Here is a 23171-nt window from a genome sequence, read left to right on the forward strand (position 1 = left end):
TAGGGCGCTCGCCTGGCATGCGTGCGGCCCGGGTTCGATCCTCAGCACCACATACCAACAAAGATGTTGTGTCCGCTGAGAACTAAAAAATAAAAATATTAAAAAAAAAAAAAAAAGAAGCTATGGTTTCATCTGGGAAGCTAAAACTGAATGCATTGAGAACAGTAATGAGAGGAAGATTTGATTATCAGTATAATTCCCCCACTCCATTGTCAGTTTGGAATTTTGTTACATGTGATCTAATAATAGGAAAAGGGTTAAATTTCTAGTTACATATATTTAGTTGAATTTCATAATTATTAATAATAGAAAGTCTGTAATTAAGGAACACTTATAAAGTTTAAAAAAAAAAACAAAACACCAGCAACAAAAAGGAGCTAGGCCCAGTGGCACATGCCTTTTATCCCTGTGACTCTGGAGGCTAAGGCAGGAAGATCACAAGTTCAAGGCTATCATCACATCAGCAATTTAGGGAGACCCTATTTCAAAAAAAAAAAAAAGGGTATGTAGCTCAGTGGTAAGGTGCCTTTGTGTTTAGTCCTCATTATTTATTTATTTATTTTGAGAGAGAGAGAGAGAGAATTTTTTTAATATTTATTTTTTAGTTTTTGGCGGACACAACATCTTTGTTGTATGTGGTGCGGAGGATCGAACCCGGGCCGCACACATGCCAGGCGAGCGCACTACCGCTTGAGCCACATCCCCAGCCCGAGTCCTCATTTTTTAAAGACGCTTAATTATACATATAATCATATTCTGCCCCTTTTATTTTTAGACTATCTTTTTATTATTTATTTTTTTTCCACAGTACTAGGGATCAAACCTGGGGCCTCTTAAGTGCTAGGCAGTCATTATACAACTGAATTATATCCCCAGTCTACTGTTGATTCCTTATTTAGTTGCCTTATCTGAATGACATTGGCTCTTTGAAATACACTGAGATTTCTTTTATGACTTAGTATCTGGTCAGTACCCCATGTGTACTTTAAAAAGATATGATTTCTGTTTTTGCATGCAAACAAAGTCTCTCTTTTAATGTTTCTTTCTCCTTTCCCCACACACATATGGACACATATGTTCTATATGTATGTTTTATGTGTGTTTTTATTATGCATATATGTATATTAGCTATACATATATATTAGTTATACATATAGTGTATCTACATATATCTAGTTTTCACATTTTTCTCTGCTTACTAATTATTGATCTGTGTAATCTATCATTTCTTTTTAAAAAAATAGTTTTTTTAGTTGTAGATGGACACAACATCTTTATTTTATTTATTTGTTCTTATGTGATGTTGAGGATCGAACCAGTACCTCATGTGTGCTCCACCACTGAGCCACAGCCACAACCCCATAATCTATCATTTCTGATATAGATATGTTAAAAATCTCATCAAGATTAAAGATTGTGAACTTCTAATAATTTTGTCTATTTTTACTCTTCATTTTGAGAAAAGTACAAGTTTGTATTTATTATAATTTCTTGGTGACTGTGCCATTCTTTATTGTGCAGTGTCCCTAGTTAGTCTTATTAATGTATTTTGCATTAATTTTCACCATCTTATAGCTATTAAAATGAGAACCAAAAATCTTGTGCCATAGAAAAAATGAACAACTTTATGTCAACAGTTGTTGTGTCAGGAGGTGGGACTTAAAATGCTGCTTTTCTTCCTGAAATACGATTCATTGTATTCCTATAATTTAAGTTTTTGTGTTAAATTTTAACCTGAATATAAACCATTTTAAATGAATTTTAAAATTCTTAGTTGAACTTACTTTTTAGCAACATCTAATAATCTTTTTTTAAGCTATTTAGTGGCAATCCATAATTTTAATAATAAATGCATTTGTTCTAGTGATTATTTAAGGTTAATATATTACTGATGCTGAAGTTATGTGATAGATAAAATAGAGGAGGTGAATTTAAAACAGAATTTTAGATCTTATTCTTCTTTCTTTGTTTTCTTTCATAAAAGGAAGGATTACGGCCAGGAGATACAACTAGCACTTTCTGTGGTACTCCTAATTACATTGCTCCTGAAATTTTAAGAGGAGAAGATTATGGTAATAAATACATAAGTGATATTTCAGCTATTGCTAAGTGGGTGGTTAAATGTGGTAACAAATATAGTAAACTACAGCATTTTAATACTGATCTTACTAATGTAAACTTTCTTGATTCTGTTAAAATATACATGAAGACCCTCAGACTCTGAAATCAGAGAGTAGGACTTGGTGGTCTATAGGGGTACAAATTTAAATAATATTTTATTAATGACGAACACTGAAGAGTGATAGGTACTGTTCTGAGCAGCTTATATTATATTAACTAATTTAATTTTGCAACAATCCTCTGAAGTAAGCATTGTTGATTCCCATTTTACAGATAAAGAAACTGACATACAAAAAGTTTAAATAATATGTCCAATGTCCTAATGACTACAGTGTTACAGAGTAAGGGATTCATAACAGCAGCCCTGTGATTCCAGAGTGAGTCATGATAGAAGGTTCTCCAGATTTTGGGGGGTATTTCCCTCAGAAATCTGTAAGAGGGTAGAAAGATTGGCTGGCTGTCAGGCACCAGAAAATAAATTTTCCTCAAAAAGGATTTGACTTTTTGAGTTCTGGTCCTATGATTTCAGCAAATGTTGCTCAGAATATGAATTCAGGAGTCTTTAATCAGCTAGCAAAAAAAAAATCAAGTTTTAGACCAAAAAAGCTTATTCTCCAATGCTATATAATTATATCCTTATATCCTCAAAACAAAATATTAAATAGTGGGCACGAGTCTGAAATTACAACTATATTTGGAAAAAAAATTATGTTTCACTGCCCATAATTTTATATTCTGATGTTCTTTTGGGCACTTACCTTTGATGGTAAGTGACATATTTCTGTAATTCTCAGAACTTACTCAGATAGTTATAATAATTTAGAGTTTACTGTCTCATTGTGTTTATTTTTTTATTATGTGACAAAAAATGAACCTCCAATTACTGACTTAGAAGCATGCAGAGGGGATAATTTATTGCTTTAAACTTTCTTTCTGAAGGTTTCAGCGTCGACTGGTGGGCTCTTGGTGTACTAATGTTTGAGATGATGGCAGGAAGGTCTCCGTTTGATATTGTTGGGAGTTCTGATAACCCTGATCAAAACACAGAGGATTATCTCTTCCAAGGTAATTTGCAATACTTTATAGAGATTCTTTGTGAATAACCTATTCTAGAACACAAAGTGTGCTTAGGGTATTTGAATAAGAAAAAGGATAATAATCTGAACAGTATACTCCTTACTTAATGAGATTTTGATTTTTTTTTAAATACATCCTTCCTGCCCCTCTCATCTCCAGTCTCATCTGCAGTTATCTTCTTGTATTCACAATCATTGCAAATGATTCCATTAGCTGATATATCACAAACCTATATGGAAGAGGGAATCCTATGGCTAGAGAGGATCATCTTCATGAAACCTGAAGCTGAGGATATAAGTTCACAAATATTATGTGGGGCATAGAGTACCAAGAAGATAAAAGGGGTCAGAAGATGGAGGAGGGGAAGGCTCATGATGGGAATTACAAAGAATTGAGCATGATGGATAGGCAAAAAGGCCTCCTAACACACAGTCTAAAGTGTGGCCATGGGATCCTGCATTTAATAATTACCAATCACAGAACATGAATAGGCATTTATTATACTAGGAAAGTTAAGCTGAGTATGGTGGGACACACCTGTTATACAAGCTACTCAGGAAATTGAGGTAGAAGGATCCCAATTTCAAGACTAGTCTAGACAACTAAACAAGACCTATCTCAAAAGAAAAAATTAAAAGAGCCTAGCATGTTCAAGGCCCTGGATTCAATCTCCAGTACAGGAAAAAGAAAGAAAGAAAGAAACCCAAATGGGCCATGGAATATGTGAAAAGACCTTCAACTTCACTAGTATCTAGAGGAATGTATATTAAAATATTAATGATGGGCTTGGTGGCTCAGTGGCAGAGTGCTTACCTAGCATGTGTGAGGCACTGGGTTTGAATCTCAGCACCACATATAAGTACATAAAGGCCCATCAATAACTAATAAAAATATTTTTTAAAAAATTAATGATCTACCATTTCATGCATTTGGCAAAAAGTTTAACGTTTAATAATCAGTGTCAGCGAAGGTATAAAGAAATTGGAATGCTTAGACAGTGCTAATGGGAGTAAAAATTGACACAATAGCTTTGGGAAATGATTTGGCATTGTTTAATAAAATTAATTATTATATGTGAAGCATTTTATAAATATTAACTACTTCAAACTTAATAACAAATCTTCAGAGTAAGTATTATTTTCCTGGTGAGGAAACTGAGGCACAATAAAGTAATCAAAGAATAAAACATTCTCATAAATGATACTACAGTACTTAGATTAGAGGCCATATCCGAGGAGAGAGAGGTAATGGAAAACAAAAGTGGTTTAGTTGGGTATGTAATATTTTTATTGTTGCAGTGCCTTAAATATCTCAAACAAAAACTTAAAAATCAAAGCTATGTGAAGGTTCAACACAATGCTATGATTTTTATCTTTCTAGTTATTTTGGAAAAACAAATTCGCATTCCACGTTCTCTGTCTGTAAAAGCTGCAAGTGTCCTAAAGAGTTTTCTGAACAAGGTAAAATTTGTGTGTAAATATCTTTTGTGTTTTGTTTCTATATAAATCAAACCAGTAAGGAGAAAGAAGCCTAGGCAACTTCCAAACAAGCAAGGTATGCAACTTTTTCAGTTATGTCTGTAATACCTCTCTTAACCAAAGAGTAAATGACAGCATTAGCTCCTAAGATGATTTTTTCCTTTCTATTTTGCCAGTGTAATTTACCCCCAGCTACATGCTACTTATGAATTTTTTAATGTATATTTTATGAATGTGTGTGTATATACCATATACTCAGTAAAGGAAGAATTTAATATTTGGGGTTAGCCACAACTGTACTTTACACTATTTTCCCATTTTTTCTGTTATTATCCACAGAATTTATTCATCATCATGTACTTTTTGAGCACTTGGGCAGTAATATTTCCTATAAATTGTTATATTGAAAACCCTATAATTAGATAAAATTTAGAAGAAATGAAATCCTATCCTAAAAATCTGAACATGGTTTAATTGTTGCAGTTTGTGGGCTAGAGAAGTTTTAGGACCTAAGGTTGCAACTTTTGGTATGGATAAATTCTACTTTTAATGAGTATAAGTTGGTATGCATTTACCTACTAAGATAAACAGGTAAGATAATGGTGAATTTTTTTTTATGTTTTGCTTTTATGTTTATTTTTTAAATATGTATTTTAATTTTTTAACTTTTTAATGTTTTGCTTCTGTGTTTATTTTTTATTTTTATTTATTTTTAATTTTTTAACTAAACTAATGGTGTATTTTTAATAAAATCAGAAATTGAAGAACTTGTTTTAAATAAATACATTATGTGAGGAAAGATTTAAACTTGAAACCTAATCTTTCACAAAGTGAGCAATTAAAAGTGAGAGGGTTAATACGTAAAATGGTTTTTGTCAAAAAGAAAAACAGGAACATGTTCTCATTCATAGTAATAAATAACCCAAGACTTCATAATTTGTAGACTCCTTTACTTCAGTGATTCAGGTAATGGTTATATTATTGTCTTACTCAACTTATGCTTTGTTGCTGTAATTACAGCATATACCTTTAAAATTGAGCTAAGAATGAACCTATGAAGTTTAGTGGTTTCCATATTTTGATTGACACTAGCCCATGTAAGAGAAACAACTGGTTGCTGCTCTCTTTTCCTCCCACTTTTTCTTAAGCAAGGAGTGGTGACCATTCTCCACTTCAGTGACATAAGAACACTGAGGAAATCTTACATATCACAAAGTCTGGATAATTCAACTTGGGTCTAGTATTGTACTTTCTAGAAATAAAAGGTAGATAATTTCAGCTCAGAAATAAGATATCAATTAATAGACAGGAAACTCTGGTCACAAAATTGAATTATTTTGAAGCATGACATTTACACAATTCTTAGAACATTTTTTTCTACCCTAGGACCCAAAGGAACGATTGGGTTGTCATCCTCAAACAGGATTTGCTGATATACAGGGGCATCCATTCTTTCGAAATGTTGATTGGGATATGGTTTGTAAATTTTTATTGTTTTCTGTATTAGGTTTTATTGATACCTTGGGCCAAATTTTACTGTCTTAAAAGAGTGTTGAAAAACTTCTATGTCACAGTTTTTTAATGTTACTGTATTTTTTATATCTTTTTAATTAATTAATTAATTAATTAATTTTTTAGAGAAAGAGAATTTTTTAATATTTATTTTTTAGTTTTCGGTGGACACAACATCTTTATTTTATTTTTATGTGGTGCTGAGGATCGAACCCCGTGCCCTGTGCCCCTTGCATGCCAGGCGAGCACACTACTGCTTGAGCCACATCCCCAGCCCTTAATTTGTTTTTTTAATGTGTTGCTGGGAGCAAATCCAGTACCTCACACGTGTTAGGAAAGCACTCTACCACTGAGCTACAACCACAGCCCTCATGTATCACAGTTTAAACAACTGAAAACAACTCTCTCAAATGCTTTTTTAAAAATATTATTGAAATGTTAAAAATTAATTTATTTTAATTAGGTATATATGACAGCAGAATGCATTTTAATTCATTATACACAATTGCAGCACAACTTTACATTTCTATGGTTGTACATGATTTAGCATCACATCATATGTGCAGTCATACATGTACCTTGGGTAGTAATGTCCATCTCAGTTCTACCATCTTTCTTGCCCCTTGCACCTCCCCTCCTCTCCCTCCCCTTTGCCCAATCAAAGTTTCTCCATTTTTCCCATGCCTCCCCCCCTCTCTGTTAAGGATCAGCATCCACTTATCAGAGAGAACATTCAGCATTTGTTATTTTGGGATTGGCTTACTTCACTTAGCATGATATTCTCCAACTCCATCCATTTATCTGAAAATATCATTATTTTATTCTCTTTTAATGCTGAGTAATATTCCATTGTGTATATATACATATATACACCACAGTTTATTTATCCATTCATCTATTGAAGGGCATCTAGGTTGCTTGCACAGTTTAGCTATTGTGAATTGAGCTGCTGTGAACATTGAAATGGCTGTGGTTACTATAGTATGCTGATTTTAAGTCCTTAAGACCAAGGAGTGGGATAGCTGGGTCAAATGGTGGTTCCATTCCAAGTTTTCTAAGGAATCTCCATACTGCTTTCCAGATTGGTTGCACCAATTTGTAGTCCCACCACCAATGTATGAGTATACCTTTCCCCCCACATCCTCACCAACATTTTTTGTTGTGTGTATTCTTGACAACTGCCATTCTGACTGATGTTCTTGGATAGGCAAAATTAATATTGTCAAAATGGCCATACTACCCAAAGCACTATACAGATTTGGTGTGATTCCAATTAAAATCTTAACATCATTCCTTATAGAAATAGAAAAAGCAATCATGAAATTAATTTGGAAAAATAATAGAGAGACCCAAAATAGCCAAAGCTATCCTGAGCAAGAAGAGTGAAGCAGGAGACGTCACAACACCAGACCTTAAACTATACCATAAAGCCATAGTAACAAAAACGGCGTGGTATTGGCACCAAAATAGACATGTAGATCAATGGTACAGAATAGAAGACACAGGGACAAACCCACATAAATATGTTATCTCATACTAGACAAAGGTGCCAAAAACATACAGTGGATAAAAGATAGCCTCTTCAACAAATGGTGCTGGGATAACTGGAATCCATATGCAGCAAAATGAAAATAAACCCCTGTCTCTCACCATGCACAAAACTCAACTCAGTGTGGATTAAGGACCTAAGAATTAGTCCAGAGACCCTGCGCCTAATAGAGGAAAAAGTAGGCCCCAAACTTCAATGTGTTGGACCAGGCCCCAACTTCCTTAGCAAGACTACTAAGGCACAAGAAATAAAATCAAGAATTAATAAATGGACCTGACCCTTTCCAGTGAATGAACTGACTCTTTTCCATGAGAGCTCAGTAAGACAGGCAAAGGGAAGAGTAAAATAGAACTTCTCAGCTCTTCCCAGTATACCAAAACACCCGTGGCATATAGAGTCAGGAAGACATAAAGCCATGAAAATTATCAGTCTTGCCTTATATTTTATTCAGGATTTATAACACACCATCAGAGTGTAAATAATCCTATAGATATTTAATCTTTGCTTTTTATGGACTGGGATAAACATATTCTCTTCTTATAAAAAGACTTTTGGGGAAAAAAATTAATAAATGGGGTGGACTCAAAAAAAAGCTTCCTCTCAGCAAAAGAAACAAGGAGGTGAACAGAGAATCTAATTTTGGGAGCAAGCTTTTGCCACACACTCGTCAGAGCACTTTTCTCCAAGATATATAAAGAACTCAAAAAACACCACCAAAAAAACCACCCAGTCAATAAATGGGCTAAGGAGCTGAACAGACTCTTCTCAGAAGAAGATATACATTCCATCAATAAATATATGAAAAAATGTTCAACATCTTTAGTAATTAGAGAAATGCAATTCAAAACTATTCCAAGATTTTGTCTCAAGTGCTTTTTTAAAAATCTTCGCAACTAAAACAATTATAATATTAATGTAATAAGAACAGGTCATAATATTGTTGAGGGTCATATTAATGTTCAAATTTGCAAATTATGTCCATTGTTGTTGTTATCACATAGAGCCAGGGACAGTGGCCTATGCCCATAATCCCAGGGACTTGGGAAGCTGAGACAAGAGAATTGCAAATTTGAGATCAGCCTCAGCAACTTGGTGAGACCCTGTCTCAAAACATTTTTCAATCATTTTTTTTAAAGAGCTGAGGTTGTAGCTCAATGGTATAGTGTCTCTGGGTTTAATTCCTGGTACCATAAAAAAAAATTATGTATGTATGTATGCATATGTGTGTATGTATATATACATGTACATACATATATATATCATATATATTATATATATAGTGTGTGTGTGTGTGTGTGTATTATAGACCCTGTGTGTGTGTGTGTGTGTGTGTGTGTGTGTGTATTTAGAACCATGCCTAGAGAAACATCAGAGCAGAGGAAAAATTTAGGTGTGGAATTTTTCTAAGAATGTAGGTTTGAGCTGTCATCTAATATGTCTTTTTAGATGGAACAAAAGCAGGTGGTACCTCCCTTTAAACCAAATATTTCTGGAGAATTTGGCTTGGACAACTTTGATTCTCAGTTTACTAATGAACCTGTACAACTCACTCCAGATGATGAGTAAGTAATTCTGTATACTGAAATATTTTTTAAATTCTTTGAAAACCCATTTTTAATGGTTACACAATGTTTTATTATCAGATTATACTATAATTCATGTAGCCAGTAGGTTACTGGATATTTGAACTCGTTATATATTATCAATTATAATAGTAACTGTCATTATTCTTTCTTTGCGTTACATGCATTATCCCAATTCTCACAACAACCTTGTAAACTAGGTATTGTCATCTTCATTTTACAGATGAGGAAACCGAGACTCAGAGAGGTTAAGCAAAGTTACACAGCTGTCAGGTGGCAGAGTCAGGATTCAGACCCATATCTGACTGACTGAGGCCTCTGCTCTTTCCACTGTGCTGCACTGTTCCCCATTTTGATGATGAGCATCTTTTTCTGGGTTTCTGTTACTTTAAAAAAATTATACCATTATCAAATTTAGCCAGCAGTGATCCAGTGTTTTTTGTTTGTTTGTTTTGTTTTTGTTTATATTGCATCTTTTAAAAATATAGGTTAGAATAATTTGTGGACATTTTGATCATTTATCTGTCATTACAGATTCATTCTCTGTAAACTCAAGGAGGCCCATTTGGTGGATAGTCACTTCACTTATATCTTCATTCTTATCATGTTCTTCACAGCAGGTGTTCCAATGGTATATAATTTTTAGAAGGCTTCATTCCTACCCCTGTCTCCATCACTCTTAATGGATTAACCTTGCCTTAAGTTGACTTCAATAATTTAGACCTCTCTGGTTTAAGTTCCTTTGCTCAGGTATCCTGATTTTACCCCTAAATCATAACCCCTCTTAGAACCAGATTACTTTTTTTTCATATTTTCTTTTTAAACATTTAAAAAGAATAATTAATGAATGCTTATGGTAAAAGAAAAATAAACAAGCAGTATCTGTCTCTTCAGAGTAGTCAACAGAGATTGTCTTTGTACTTTCTTGCTGCCAACAAGTCAAATTGACATCTTAATTTCTAAATTACAAAGCACTTTTTGGTCAGTCTTCATCTACCCTGATATCTATAAGGTACTTGGCACTCAGGGCCTTGCCTTAGGTAGTGCTGCCCACCCTGGCTCTGCTTCATCTCAGCAACTACTTATTTGTCTTATATTTTCCTTTCCCTTTGAGACCAGGCTGCTCCATGGTTCTATGATTGCTGCAGTCTGGCTGGGCACAAATAACTGAGTCACCACAAAGCCTTGTAGGTTCAAACAGCAACTCTTTATTCCCAGACTCTCACCGGCACTCTGCACACACTTCCCGGGAACACACTCCCTCCATCGGGCACTCTACACACACTTCCTGGGAATACACTCCCTCCACCAGGCACTCTACACACACTTCCCGGGAACACACTCCCTCCACCAGGCACTCTACACACACTTCCCGGGAACACACTCCCTCCACTTGCCAATTCTCACAGAACCCTGCAAGAACTCAATGGGAACTCCAAAGTAGCAGGCGCCCCGAGGCAGCAGGATCTGCCCAAATCCCGGAACTGCCCAAATCTGCCTTAATCCCAGAGCAGGGTCATCTTTCAACCATTCCCTCTAGCAAAATGCCAGGGGTCATTCCGACTAAACTGTGGCTCTCAACATCTTTCCCCTTCTGTTTAATTAACAACAAGCATGTGACTTAGGGACTGTGCCTGTCTTAGGTTGTCCAGTACTACATATGGTCCTTACCCGTCATCGGATGAGCTGACCTCAAGGCGTCAGCCTCCTGTCTTAGGTCGGTACCATTGTAATTGGATCTTACCCATCATTGGCTACCAGTCCAGCATACAGCCATACTTGTGGATAGGCCTTTGCACCAGTGGGGGGGTGAGGTTCTTTGCCTCACTTCTGTTGGCCCCCAGATTTGGCCTTTGCATCAGTGAGCGGGTGAGGTTCTTTGCCTCACCTCTCTTGGCCCCCAAATTGTAGACCATCACAAGCAGAAAGGGAGGAGGATGCAAAATGCCACGGCACCAAACCAAATGACGGCTCTTTTTGGAAAAATTGTACCACCGACAACACCATCAGCAAAGATACCCCAGCAATACCACAATTCGCTGCACCAACAGATAGTTCACAATGCATGCAAGTGATACATAGTCCCGGCAAGTTCTGCAAGCAGTTCAAAGCAGAGGAATCCATTAATATGTCCATTTTCTCCCAAAGTAAATCGACTCCTTGATTGAGCATCACTTGTTGAGTTATTATTCATTGATGCATCAGTTTATACAGTTTACTGTGATAGCTATCAAAGAAGCTGTAGTTTGGTTTTATCTTTGTCATCACCGGCACTGGGATGAAGATAGGAATTCTAGCAATGATGGCTAAAAAAAAATTATGTAACATTCCAGCAGGCACTAAAAAGAAATCAATTTTCTAAACAATTTACATTATCCTGAATAAAATTATTAAATATAATGAAAAGGAAAGGTAAAAGTAAACAAACAGATCTGTTAACCTCCTTTTTTGTTCACATATTAAAACAATCCTCAACAGCTGTTTACCCAATTTAAATTAAGCCATTTAAATCACGTGAATAAAAAAAATATTCAGATCCGTTTTTTCATGAGTGCTCCTCATATATATGGACATACGCACATGCAACACAAAACAGAAGTGTGCACACATCACATACAACACATAAGACAATAGTAAAGGCCTTGTAGCTTTACACAGATGAAGTCTCCATTGCAATGTTTAAAAACTCCACAGTCAAAAAATAGAACTGATCAGAAAAACATTAACCTAGGTCTGTATGAGCTCAAAAAATAAAATAGAACTTCATGATGTGGGAAAAGGCAATAATAAAATAGATATTGAAAAAAAAAAACATCCTGGTTACCACCTGGTTTTGACTCTTCTTATGATATCCCATCCTTCTTCCTGTAACTTGCATATGGGTTTGAAGGTATTCCCACAAGCAAGCCTCAAGGTTTTTTACATTTGAAATAGGCTTTAATGGTGTTTGTTATTCATTAGCCTCTAGGTCTGGGAGAATCACTGTCGCAGATGTAAGAATAGCCAAACTGGAGTTCTGAATATCAGCTGTTATGGATTTGAGCCAAATCATCTTCTTTTTGGTCTGTAGAAATCGCTTTAGTTAATCCAAATCGGCTGCTGTTCTCCCTGTGGAAACACACAAACAGACCCCCGAATCCAGACAATCACTGGGTCAGGACCTTTCCATTGTGCTGTTAGAATATCCTTCCAAAGTACCTTGGGTTTATGTACATTTTTTGGACACATCAGGGCTCTAAGCCCTGATGAATCCAAATTTTAAAAGTTTAGAATAAAAAGGGTTATTTTTAATGTATCTTTGGGGGATATATACCCCTTTCCAATTCCCTCTTTTTACTTTAATAAGTACATTTTAATAGTTTGATGGGCTCTTTCAACTATGCCTTGTCCCTGTGGATTGTATGGGATTCCTGTTAAGTAAAACATTAACTGATTTTTCTTCAGGGATGATGTTCCAAAATATCCTATATGCATCCTTTGGAAATTTAAAGATCCTTTTAAATTAAGTCTTCCAAAAGCATTTTGCCTTAGTTTTTAGAATTACTTTAGTCCTTTTAATTTTTTGATGTGATTTTAAACCAATTTCCTTCTAGTTTAATGTTTTCTAAATTGACTCTTGTCTATAAATTTTAACACCCTCATCTGAGACTTCTAATTTCTGCACCACCAGAAATTAAAGTTGATGGGCTTTTTGAAAAAATTACTAATAATCTCCTTGCTCTTTTATTTTATCTAATATTTGACTTTAAAATTTTCTCTTTTACCTTTTTCTATCTTGAATGTCTGTATCTAATAGTTGTCTTAGCTTTTTGTATTTTTTATCTGAAATATCTTTATTTGACATTTTTAACCATTTTTTATCTTGTTTCTATCTTCTAGTTTTTTTCTAAGGTTTGTACATTTACCCTTAGTTGCTTTTATTCCTCCTAGTTTTTTGTTTGTTTCCTATTTTGTGGGTTTAAAATTTTTGTTTTCCTACATCTTTTCTGTCTTTCTACATCTTCTCTATCTTTTATTTTACCTTTCTGTACTTCTGTCTTTAAAGTTTTCCGCTTCAAATTTTTAATCTTCTTTATCCAGATATCTTTTATCCTATTAACTTCCCATTTTCATGGTTTTTTTTTTAAAGTAATGCTTTTAAGATTAACTAGGCTTCGAATGACTCAATCTTTCCTCCACCATGAAGTCATCTTAACCACCTTCAATTTAACCTTTTAAAGCCTTTTGTAACTTACTTAGACATTTTACAACATTTTACTTTACCACACAAAGATTATCTCATCTAGAAACATTTCTTTTTTCTTTAACCTTTTATATTAAAATATATTTCCACATCTTGAATCTTTTTATATCTCTTTTCTAGCCATTAACCCTTATAAAATTTCTGATTTAGACAAATTATTCCACTTTAATAAGATGAAATACTTTCATTTTTTTTTTAATGGTACTATAATTGAAACCCAACTGAAACTTCTTATACTCTTTGTATATACATTACACCTGATAGAATCTTAACTCTTAGTAACCTTGTTTCAGCAAAGACACAGACACAAAGCAATATTAAACTTTTTTTCCATTTACCAATTTATGAAAACACATATAATGTTTAAATATATTTCCTTATGGAACTTAATAAGTAAAGAGTACTTGATTTTATATTTAGTGGTTGATGTTTCAATACTTTAGCTTTGTAAATTAATCAGATGTCTGTAAAAATCAAGATCTTAGACAAGTGTAAACAGAATTAGCCATCTCTTTCTTATTGAAGAAAAATCTTTTTACAGGATACCATGATGGTCCCATTGTGATATATTTAACAACTCCTCTTTAAAAAGCCATGGGCTACATTTTTGTATTGTATCAACATATGTCCAAACTGTTCTTGGTCTTACTGGGGTGCCTCCTTCCTCTAACAATTTCTCTTCCTCGGGGGCGAACAACTTTAAACTTTGAGCCAACCATTTTCCCCAGTTTGCCTGAGAAAGTTCTAGGGACAGGCAATTGAAATAAAAACAAAATAAATCAAAACAAGAACACATTGTTTTTTGAAATGGTCACCCTTTTTTTTTTTGTTCTTCCTTAGGGGTGAGCAATTTCACTTACCTCCAAGCTTCAGGCGTTCCCCATACAGGCCACCAAATGCCGCAGTCTGGCTGGGCACAAATAACCAAGCCGCCACAAAGCCTTGTAGGTTCAAACAGCAACTCTTTATTCCCGAACTCTCACTGGCACTCTACACACACTTCCCGGGAACACACTCCCTCCACCAGGCTCCACGTGCCAGTTCTCACGAAACCCCAAAGTAGTGGACGCCAGAGGCAGCAGGATCCGCCCTAATCCAAGCAGGAGCCGCCCTAATCCCGAAGCAGGGTCACCTTTCAACCATTCCCTCTAGCAAAATGCCAGGCGTCATTAGAACTAAACTGTGGCTCTCAACATATGATACCCTTTGCTCTATGCAGTATGTACTTTGGAGATTTCAGCTAGCCTTATAGCATGGATACTAACTTTTTAAAAGATTCCTAGCTAAATTAACAAATGACTGTTAAGCAAAAGGCACTATTCTAAGTACTATATATTCAGTGATAACTAAAACAGTTCAATGTCACAAAAAACTTCCTATCTACTAGAAGAGAGAATGAGGTATCATGTCATTCTGTGGCAGCATTGTGTATTGGAAAGAACACTGGATTTAATCAAAAGATAGGAGTTTGAATCCCGATACCACCTCTTACCAACTGGGTAACCTTGGGTATGAATTGCATAACTTCTCTGAGCCTGCTTTTTCTCAAATTGTCTACCTCACAAGGTTACTGTGAAGAATAAATGAGTGATGGTCTCTGAAGCATCTAGCCCCTGCCCTGATCTGTCTCCTGAGCTGCATTTCCATCTATATCTCCCCAGTTTGTCAGATGTCAAAATATATCAAAGTCAAAAAATAATGAATTTTTATGGCCTCTTTTTCTGTTATTACCAATAAATTTTGTGTTATTTATTGATTTCTACTCACTGTACCTCCCATGTTTTCCTGTCATTCCAATTCAAAATGTCAGTGATTGTTGCCTCCTCTTTTTCCTTAACAGATTATGTAATACTGCATTACTAAATCTCTGTTTTTCCTTTGCTTCATCACTTGCCTTTTCTCATTCCATTTCCATAACCCTCCAGTTCCAGTCGTACTCAAGTCATACCAAGAATTGTACAAGCTTCCTAATTGATCTCCTTCACACCTTTACTATGCAGCCTATTCTTATTATTTCACCCCATGAAATACCATTCCAATTCTCAAGCCCTTTAATCAGCAGCCTTCATTAATTCCTGCATTGCCAGATAACATCTATTCTTTTGGCTAGCATTGAAAGCTTTCCCTATCGGCTCCGGCTTGACTCTAGCCATCTCTCTCATTTAACAAATGGCATTCTGATCAATCTCAGTTACTTACCATTCCCTGGTAGTGAACATCTTTGAGCTCTCTTTGACACTCCCTGCTCATGCTTATATATTCCTCTATTGTTTTTACTTACTGAACTTTTCCCATCTTTCAGATGTGAAATCTAAAATATAACTAGATCTTTGATAAATTAAGGCAAAACTCCTAATGTAAACATCACTGGCTTTTCAATCTCACCATTGTCTTCCTTCCAGCATCATTTGCCACTTAACACCCTTCTATTGCTGTGCACCAGCTCTAATAAATTACTTGCCTTTTTCCAGACCTACCATTATCTTGCATAATTCCGTTTATTAGTGTGTGTAGGATAAATGCTGCCGTCCTTGATTTCTTCAATTAGAAGTCACCTCTTTCTTTAGAACTATGGCTAGAATAGGACTTTGCTTATCATGCATGAAATTTAACAGGTACTGCATTCTCTCATGGCTTTCCAGTGTATTAAGTTACCCCTGCCTCTTTAAAGGAGGGGGTTGTACCTTCTATAACTTTGTGCTCTGTGGTGCATTATGTACATATATAGGTATTAAAAGGTTTGATAGTATTACTGTTAAGGTATATTAAACTAGAAACCCAGTGTAACCGAATGCCAATCTCTGCCCTCTGTGACCCAATTTCTCCCTGTGGTGTTCTCTCCTTATTCCAGGTCTCTCAGTGTACTTGTTCCTATTGCCTTTTCCTTTTGGCTAACTTCTTCTGGGCCTTCTCTTCACCATCTTCCATATGGCTGTTGAGGTGACTACTAAACTGGATGCTAATTCAGATCTGAATGTTCACCTTAATTAAGAATGTTGTTCAGGTCAAAAGTTTAAGATTAATTGGAGTTGTGATAACTTGTGCTTTTTTATTCCCAGTCCAGTTTTGAACTACCTTTTGGCTCTGAGTCTGCTTGTGGGATTATTAGCCCTTTTTTTTTGGTTTTAGTACTCTTCTTCTAGAAATGTTTTGGGATGAATCTAAGAACTTATAGATTTTTTTCCACAATGTATATAATTAGTCCTATGTTTTGTATTTAAATTTTATCATTTAAATTAAAGGTTGAAAATCTTATGATGAAAATAAATTTATTTTTCTTTTAACAGTGACATTGTGAGGAAGATTGATCAGTCTGAATTTGAAGGTTTTGAGTATATCAATCCTCTTTTGATGTCTGCAGAAGAATGTGTCTGATCCTCATTTTTCAACTGTGCATTCTCTTTATGTTGCCATTTAATGCATGGATAAGATTGTTACCAGCCTGAATACAATTAACCATTTTATATTTGCCACTCCTCCCCCCAAAAAAACACAACAATATCTTATAGACTATAAGAATAAATTATTACATTTAAATATAACTGAAAAAAATTAAAACTAGCTTTCAGACAATCATGTCAAAATTTAGTTGGATTGAATCTTCAGAGGCCGGATGAGTAATGGAATTACCTTTTTAATTTAAAGGAAATAACCACTATTTTAAAACAAATTATCTGTTGCATTAAGGCACATAGTGGGATTACATCATAAGCTCCTCATAATTTTCATCATTCTCTATTAATTTGGAATAAAAGGTTAATTCAAAATGCAGCAAATTTTATATTACCTGTTAGTTTCAGAGTTCTTTATGTTTAACATTCAACTATAAGATTTCTCGTTGTCTTGGATAATTATTAATTTTTAAGGCAACAATTACTAAATTAGTAATAAAAGACATTCCCTTAGAATTGGGCATTACAGACTCCTCTAAGTTAAAAAGTAGACATATTAAGAATCAGATTCCAAATCATTAGCTATTTTTTAAACACTGGCACAAATGATTTTTAATTTTATTTTTTTTAACAATAAGAGATAGTTTTTGAGCTTATCCTTTTAGTGAAAATTTAATGTTAATATATGTGTTCAAAAGACACAGAATGCAGTCAAATGGAAAACTGCTAGGTATATAGAAAGGAAAATAATAGACATTTAAAGTAGATACAGAAAAGTGCAATGGTAATATTTATTTCTTACTGGAGAGTGAATCCTGCAGTTATTCTTTATGATCTAAATAATGAGGAGACACTCATTTGTTACCAAACTTGTAAAAGCATTCCATTTATTCGGTGGAGGCAGAATGTATAATATTTGTTCCTTATTTAGTATACAGGAAATTAATTTATCTTCTAAGTAGAATGTCTTATCTTCAATAGTTTCTTTCCCCAAAACCGCATTTTTGGTACTTTTGGGTCATGTTTATGGAATCCTCAATGAAATACAGAATAAAAAGAAACCAGTAAATATGAATAAATGTTTAGAGCCACACATACACTCAAACTTATCACAGTTCTCTCTCTTTAACTGAGTTTTTATTTAGTAACTAATACATGTAATACAAAGTAGAATACATTTCAGGAGCAGAGTTTTTCATATTTTTTATTAATATTGGTGTTTAGTAACTTAGTATTTGAAGAGGTGCCAGATATAGCATCCTTCTGTTGTTTATTTTAAATATCATTTTTATGAAAAAGGGCTTTAAAAAAGTAACCATAATCATCTAAATAAATAACTGTCCAATCTTGGTAAAATGTAATTTTAATTTTTTTTAATTTAGAATGATTTAAAATTTATAGACATTTAATAAATTTCTCTGTCTCTGAATACTGCATTTCATTAGAAATGTAATATTCCAGTTTGTGGTCACATATTCTCCTTTCTTCAAATAAATAAGTCTGAAAGCAATGAAAACCTCAAAGGAAAATGTTTATGTACATTTGCATGTTCATTTGAGAGGTGTTTATGTTTCTCTTAATACCTGAAACTTGTTTTAAAACAAGAAGCAGTATTCACTTCATGTCATAAACTTATATAGGGAATTCTGACATCTTGCACCAGAAAGGTTCATGGTCTTGCTTTTAAGTGGTACTGTTTCCCCTGGGGCAGCTTAGAATGTGGCATTATCACCCAGGGAGTTTGTTTAAAATGCAGGGGCCAACTTAGAATTTTGTTGGGCCTTTGGACCTCATTTTGAAAAATAATTTCTTCAAATTCTTTTTTGTCCTGTGGTTAAATATTAGAGCATTCCTTGTAAATAACAAACGGCAAGGTATATAACCTGTCTACATTTTTAAACAAATTATAAATGAATGATTTCAAGTTAGGTATCTTACCCACCTTGCCTGGCAACAAAAACTATCAGTTTTCTACCAATAATATACAAAGGATGAGCATTTTTGTATGATATAGTTTTAACCATTATTCAGGGTAATCTTTTATTTTAAAATCCTTTTTTAACTAATAAGATTTACTGTGTATATTTTATACAGAATTACATTACAAATGTTTTTGTGTTATTTTTTTTTTTTTTTTTTTTTGCAGTCTTTTAAGTGCCATGCCGGTTCTTTTTGTGTTATGTAGAATTTCTCTCAAAATACTCACCAGGGGAATCAGGCAGTGGATAGTCAGAATGGTTGGTGTATTTGTGTTCTAGGAAATAATTTATTTTGCATAAGCATGTGGTCAGATCATTTTATACATATGCAGCCTGGATTGGACATCAGGTATATTATGCTCATTCTGTGCCGGTACAATTACTTTATCGATTTGTTTTGTTTTGACTTTTGTCATGTAGAGTACTGCCTTGGTCATCATCATGTAATCTGTATTTGTATACCTTTTTTTTTTTACATTAAAAACTTCAAATAAAATATAATACCCATAAGAAGTGGATTGTTTTTTATCATGCACCATGTCAAAAATTTGTGTCAGAATAAGGTGTGTTAAAATGTGCTCAAGAAAACAAGATGAAAATTTTAGAGTTTGGAATTTTTGCTATAATTAAAATAGCAGTCCAGTAGTACCTATGCTATAGTGTAGACATTCACTCATCGATTAAAGTATTCCCTAGTGTATTTTTTAGTTTTTTTTTTAGTTCTAGGTGGACACAATATCTTTATTTTGTTTTTATGTGGTGCTGAGAATCAGTGCCTCACACACACTAGGTGAGCGCGCTACCACTTGAGCCACATCCCCAGCCCCTCTAGTGTATTTTTAATTTATTCTTCCTTTTTTCTCTTTCGTTGGAAAATAATTATTAAGAAACAGGCTGGGGCTGGGGCTGTAGCTCAGTTACAGAGCGCTTGCCCAGCATGTGTGAGGCACTGGTTCTTTTTTGTTTGTTTTGTTTTTAATATTTTTTAGTTGTGGTTGGACACAGTATCTTTATTTTATTTATTTATTTTTATGTGGTGCTGAGGATTGAACCCAGCACCTAGGCAAGCACTTTACCTCTGAGCCACAACCCCAGCCGCAGGGGCACTGGTTTTGATCATTAGTACTGCATAAAAATAAATAAATGAATAAATAAATAATTATTAAAAAAGAAAAGAAACCAGCTGAATAGAACATTTTAATTGGCTTGATTGATTGATTTTACTGAGGATCGAATCCAGGGGCTCCTTATCACAGAACTACATCCCAGTCTTTTTAAAAGTTCTTATTTTTTACTTTGAGACAGGGTCACATTAAGTTGCTGAGTCTGGCCTTGAACTTGCAGTCCTCTTGCCTCAGTCTTTCAGATTACTGGGATTATAGGCCTGCACCATCCACTGTACCTGGCTTAACTGGCTTTAAAACTGAAGCAAATTATATTGTTATGTGCATGTACAAATATGTAACAACAAATGCCACTGTTATATACAACTATCATGTGCCAGTAAAAATGAGGGAAAATGTTACATCATAGTCTAGGACGAAAAAAAAATGAAGCCGATTTAAACAGATGTTTCCCATATTGTGTTCTACAGTGATCTACTCTGTTCTAGAAGTCTGGAACTTTCTCAGTAATAGTTCTGTCCACATATAAACAAGTATAAGTATGGTGTGCCATACTTAATCTTTTAACCTAGTGGTGTCTTCCCTTCATAAGGAGAATGATGTCTTAAGTGCCTTTTCTTTTTTATTGTCAAGGAGCAAGAGCCTGTACATTAAAACCCACTCCTATTGGGCTGGGGGTATAGCTCAGTTGGTAGAGTGCTTTACTTGCATGCACAAGGCCCTGGGTTCAATCTCCAGCACCAAACAAACAAAAACCCACTCCTGTCTTCTATATTATTTTACCCTAATTTCAACTCTTGCTTAAAATGGAGTTAGAGGCAGTATTAATGAGATATTGTCTGTACTAATCCCTGTATCACATCATAAATTTAATTGTTTTCTGTGAGTTAGTAAAACCCCAAAACAGCCCAAAGAGGAACTTGAAGCTTCAAGCAAATTTTGGATTGAAGCCTTTAGTCACTGGGGCAACCTGTTTCTCCCTGAAAGGTAAAACCAGTCTACAGTCCTGGATATTGAACAGCTTGGTTTCTGGACAACACCCAGCACTGAGTCATTTGACCTTCTGATGATCTTTTGTATTACTCTCCTCTGCTGTGGTACTTATGGATTGGTTAAGAACCAGATAGTCTGAGTAGTTTGTATCCAGAGTTTATTGTTCCAGAATATACTGTAACTTGTTACCACTGTGCTAAATAACACTAATAAAAAAACTGAACCCATGCCCTCGACATTCAAGATAGAAAAGCAGACATACTGAGAAACATTCATTTCCAGAACTAGTCCAATAATAAAGGCCAAATAAATGCAGTAGAATACATGTTAAGTGCTCATAACAGGTTATGAGCTTTACCAATGAAACTTGAATGAGTTTTACATAACATTCTTTTCTCATTGATCCATGCTAGACATTTTTCAGACTTATGGTAGATTCCATGAAGCTTTCTGAGTTCATAAAAACACCCTAAGAATAAATCTTAGTGCGTGTGTTCTCCCCCGCCTCCCATATACACCCACACTATAAGATTGTTTTGGGGTATGTGCTAAAAAATATGAATTGGGTTTTACATAAGAATGGGAGTACAAACTGGTGCTTCTGGTTAGATTATTTATAATCCATGGCTGAAATTATTAAGGTGAATCTGGCTCAGGATGTGAAGTATTGCAGTGCAATTCATTTTCATGTAGCAATTTGTGCTTTACTGGTGTTAGCATTGTACTTTTACTCCCATTGCTATTTTTAATGTTTTTATTGGAGAAACAAATAACAACTATCTAAGAATTAAGTAGCCATTTAGTATGATCTTTTACAGAATATCTGAAAGCCCAAAACCTATGCCAGGTGGATTCACTAGACTGCAGAGTTTGTTAGCTCAGATTTACAACAAGAGTTAGCTGGTCAGAAGCAAATTCTAACTATAAGAAAGCTTGTTGAAAGGCTCTAGCAAAACCTTTGATATATTAGATGCTTTGTTTTTTTCCATAAAAGGGAAGTACTGAGTATTTTCTAGAGATAGTATCTCAGCCTGATTTAAAATTTAAATGCTATAAACTATCTACAATGTGGGTGGTTTGGTGACTTTTTTATATTATTCATAATATTTTTAGGAGTAAAATTATGTAATTAGGAAGTTAAGTGCTACAGAAATCTAACTTATTTTATGCCCTACAGAATTTTTTTTTTCCTATCTTTCTTAAAAAGGGTCTTGCTGTTTTGTCCAGGCTGGTCTTGAACTTCTGGGTTCAAGTTATCTTCCTGTCTCAGACTCCTAGAAGTAGATGGTACTACTGCACCTGGCTTACAGGAAATTTTTTAAGTGAATTTTTTCTAGTTCCTAAATTTTTATTTAAAAATTTATGGATCACTAAAGGATGTGCATTTGTAAACAGTTTGACTCAACTTTACTCAGTTTAAAGCTGTTAATTTACTGATAGATCTGAATCAGTGTGCCAAAGACTTGATATTTTTCTAAATTTTTTTTTCTTTTTATTGGCACGTTATAATTATACATGACGGTGGGATTTGTTATAATATATTCATACATGCACACATTAAAACCTAAATTGTTCTTACTTTTTTTCAAACGTGTTTATAGGGGGCTTTTCAATGTGTCTAACACTGATAATTCTGTAGGATCTGGAAAAGTGCCATCTTAAGGAATTTTTTTTTCATAATACCTTTATTTTATTTATTTTATGTGGTGCTGAGGATTGAACCCAGTGCCTTGCATGTACTAGGTAAGCACTCCACCACTAAGCCATAACCCCAGCCCAAGGAATTTTTTAATGTATATAAAAAGTAATAAATGTATTCCAGAAAAGTTGGCTTAAATTAAAAAAAGATCCTCTCTGTGTATCATTCCTTTATGTAGGAGACATTTCCTATGATTAAAATAAAAATGTTCTTTCCCCAGTAGTGTTGTCTGGGTGAGTGAGCAGTAGGTGGGGGCAGACAGCAGTAGGCCTGGTTCTCTCATAAGGGTGATCCTCTGCTTCACCACCACCAGGGGCCACTCTTACTGTAATGAAGGTCATGGTTACCAAAATCTTAGCCCACTGGAGGAGCTAGATATTCACTGTAGATACAGATACCAAGAAGTTCCTGGATTTTATCA

General features: G+C 34.6%; 1 protein-coding gene across 4 annotated transcripts in view; it reads left to right on the forward strand.

Moving 5' to 3' along the window:
- Nucleotides 1-19447, forward strand: part of Prkci (protein kinase C iota) — a 69091-nt gene extending 49644 nt beyond the window's left edge. For 2 of the 4 annotated variants that reach the window (XM_005332486.3, XM_078043629.1), the window contains exons 13-18: nt 1985-2072; nt 3061-3186; nt 4579-4658; nt 6063-6152; nt 9184-9299; nt 16851-19447. In XM_005332486.3, the coding sequence (XP_005332543.1) occupies nt 1985-2072; nt 3061-3186; nt 4579-4658; nt 6063-6152; nt 9184-9299; nt 16851-16938 (588 nt within the window). In that variant the 3' untranslated portion in view covers nt 16939-19447. Of the gene's footprint in view, nt 1-1984; nt 2073-3060; nt 3187-4578; nt 4659-4713; nt 4753-6062; nt 6153-9183; nt 9300-9543; nt 9738-16850 lie in introns of those variants that run through there. The other 2 variants (XM_040270080.2, XM_040270081.2) reach the window with 2 other exon arrangements.
- Nucleotides 19448-23171: the final 3724 nt, after the last annotated feature.

This window comes from Ictidomys tridecemlineatus, chromosome 3 (genome assembly GCF_052094955.1).
Source record: "Ictidomys tridecemlineatus isolate mIctTri1 chromosome 3, mIctTri1.hap1, whole genome shotgun sequence".
Classification (NCBI taxonomy): domain Eukaryota; kingdom Metazoa; phylum Chordata; class Mammalia; order Rodentia; family Sciuridae; genus Ictidomys; species Ictidomys tridecemlineatus.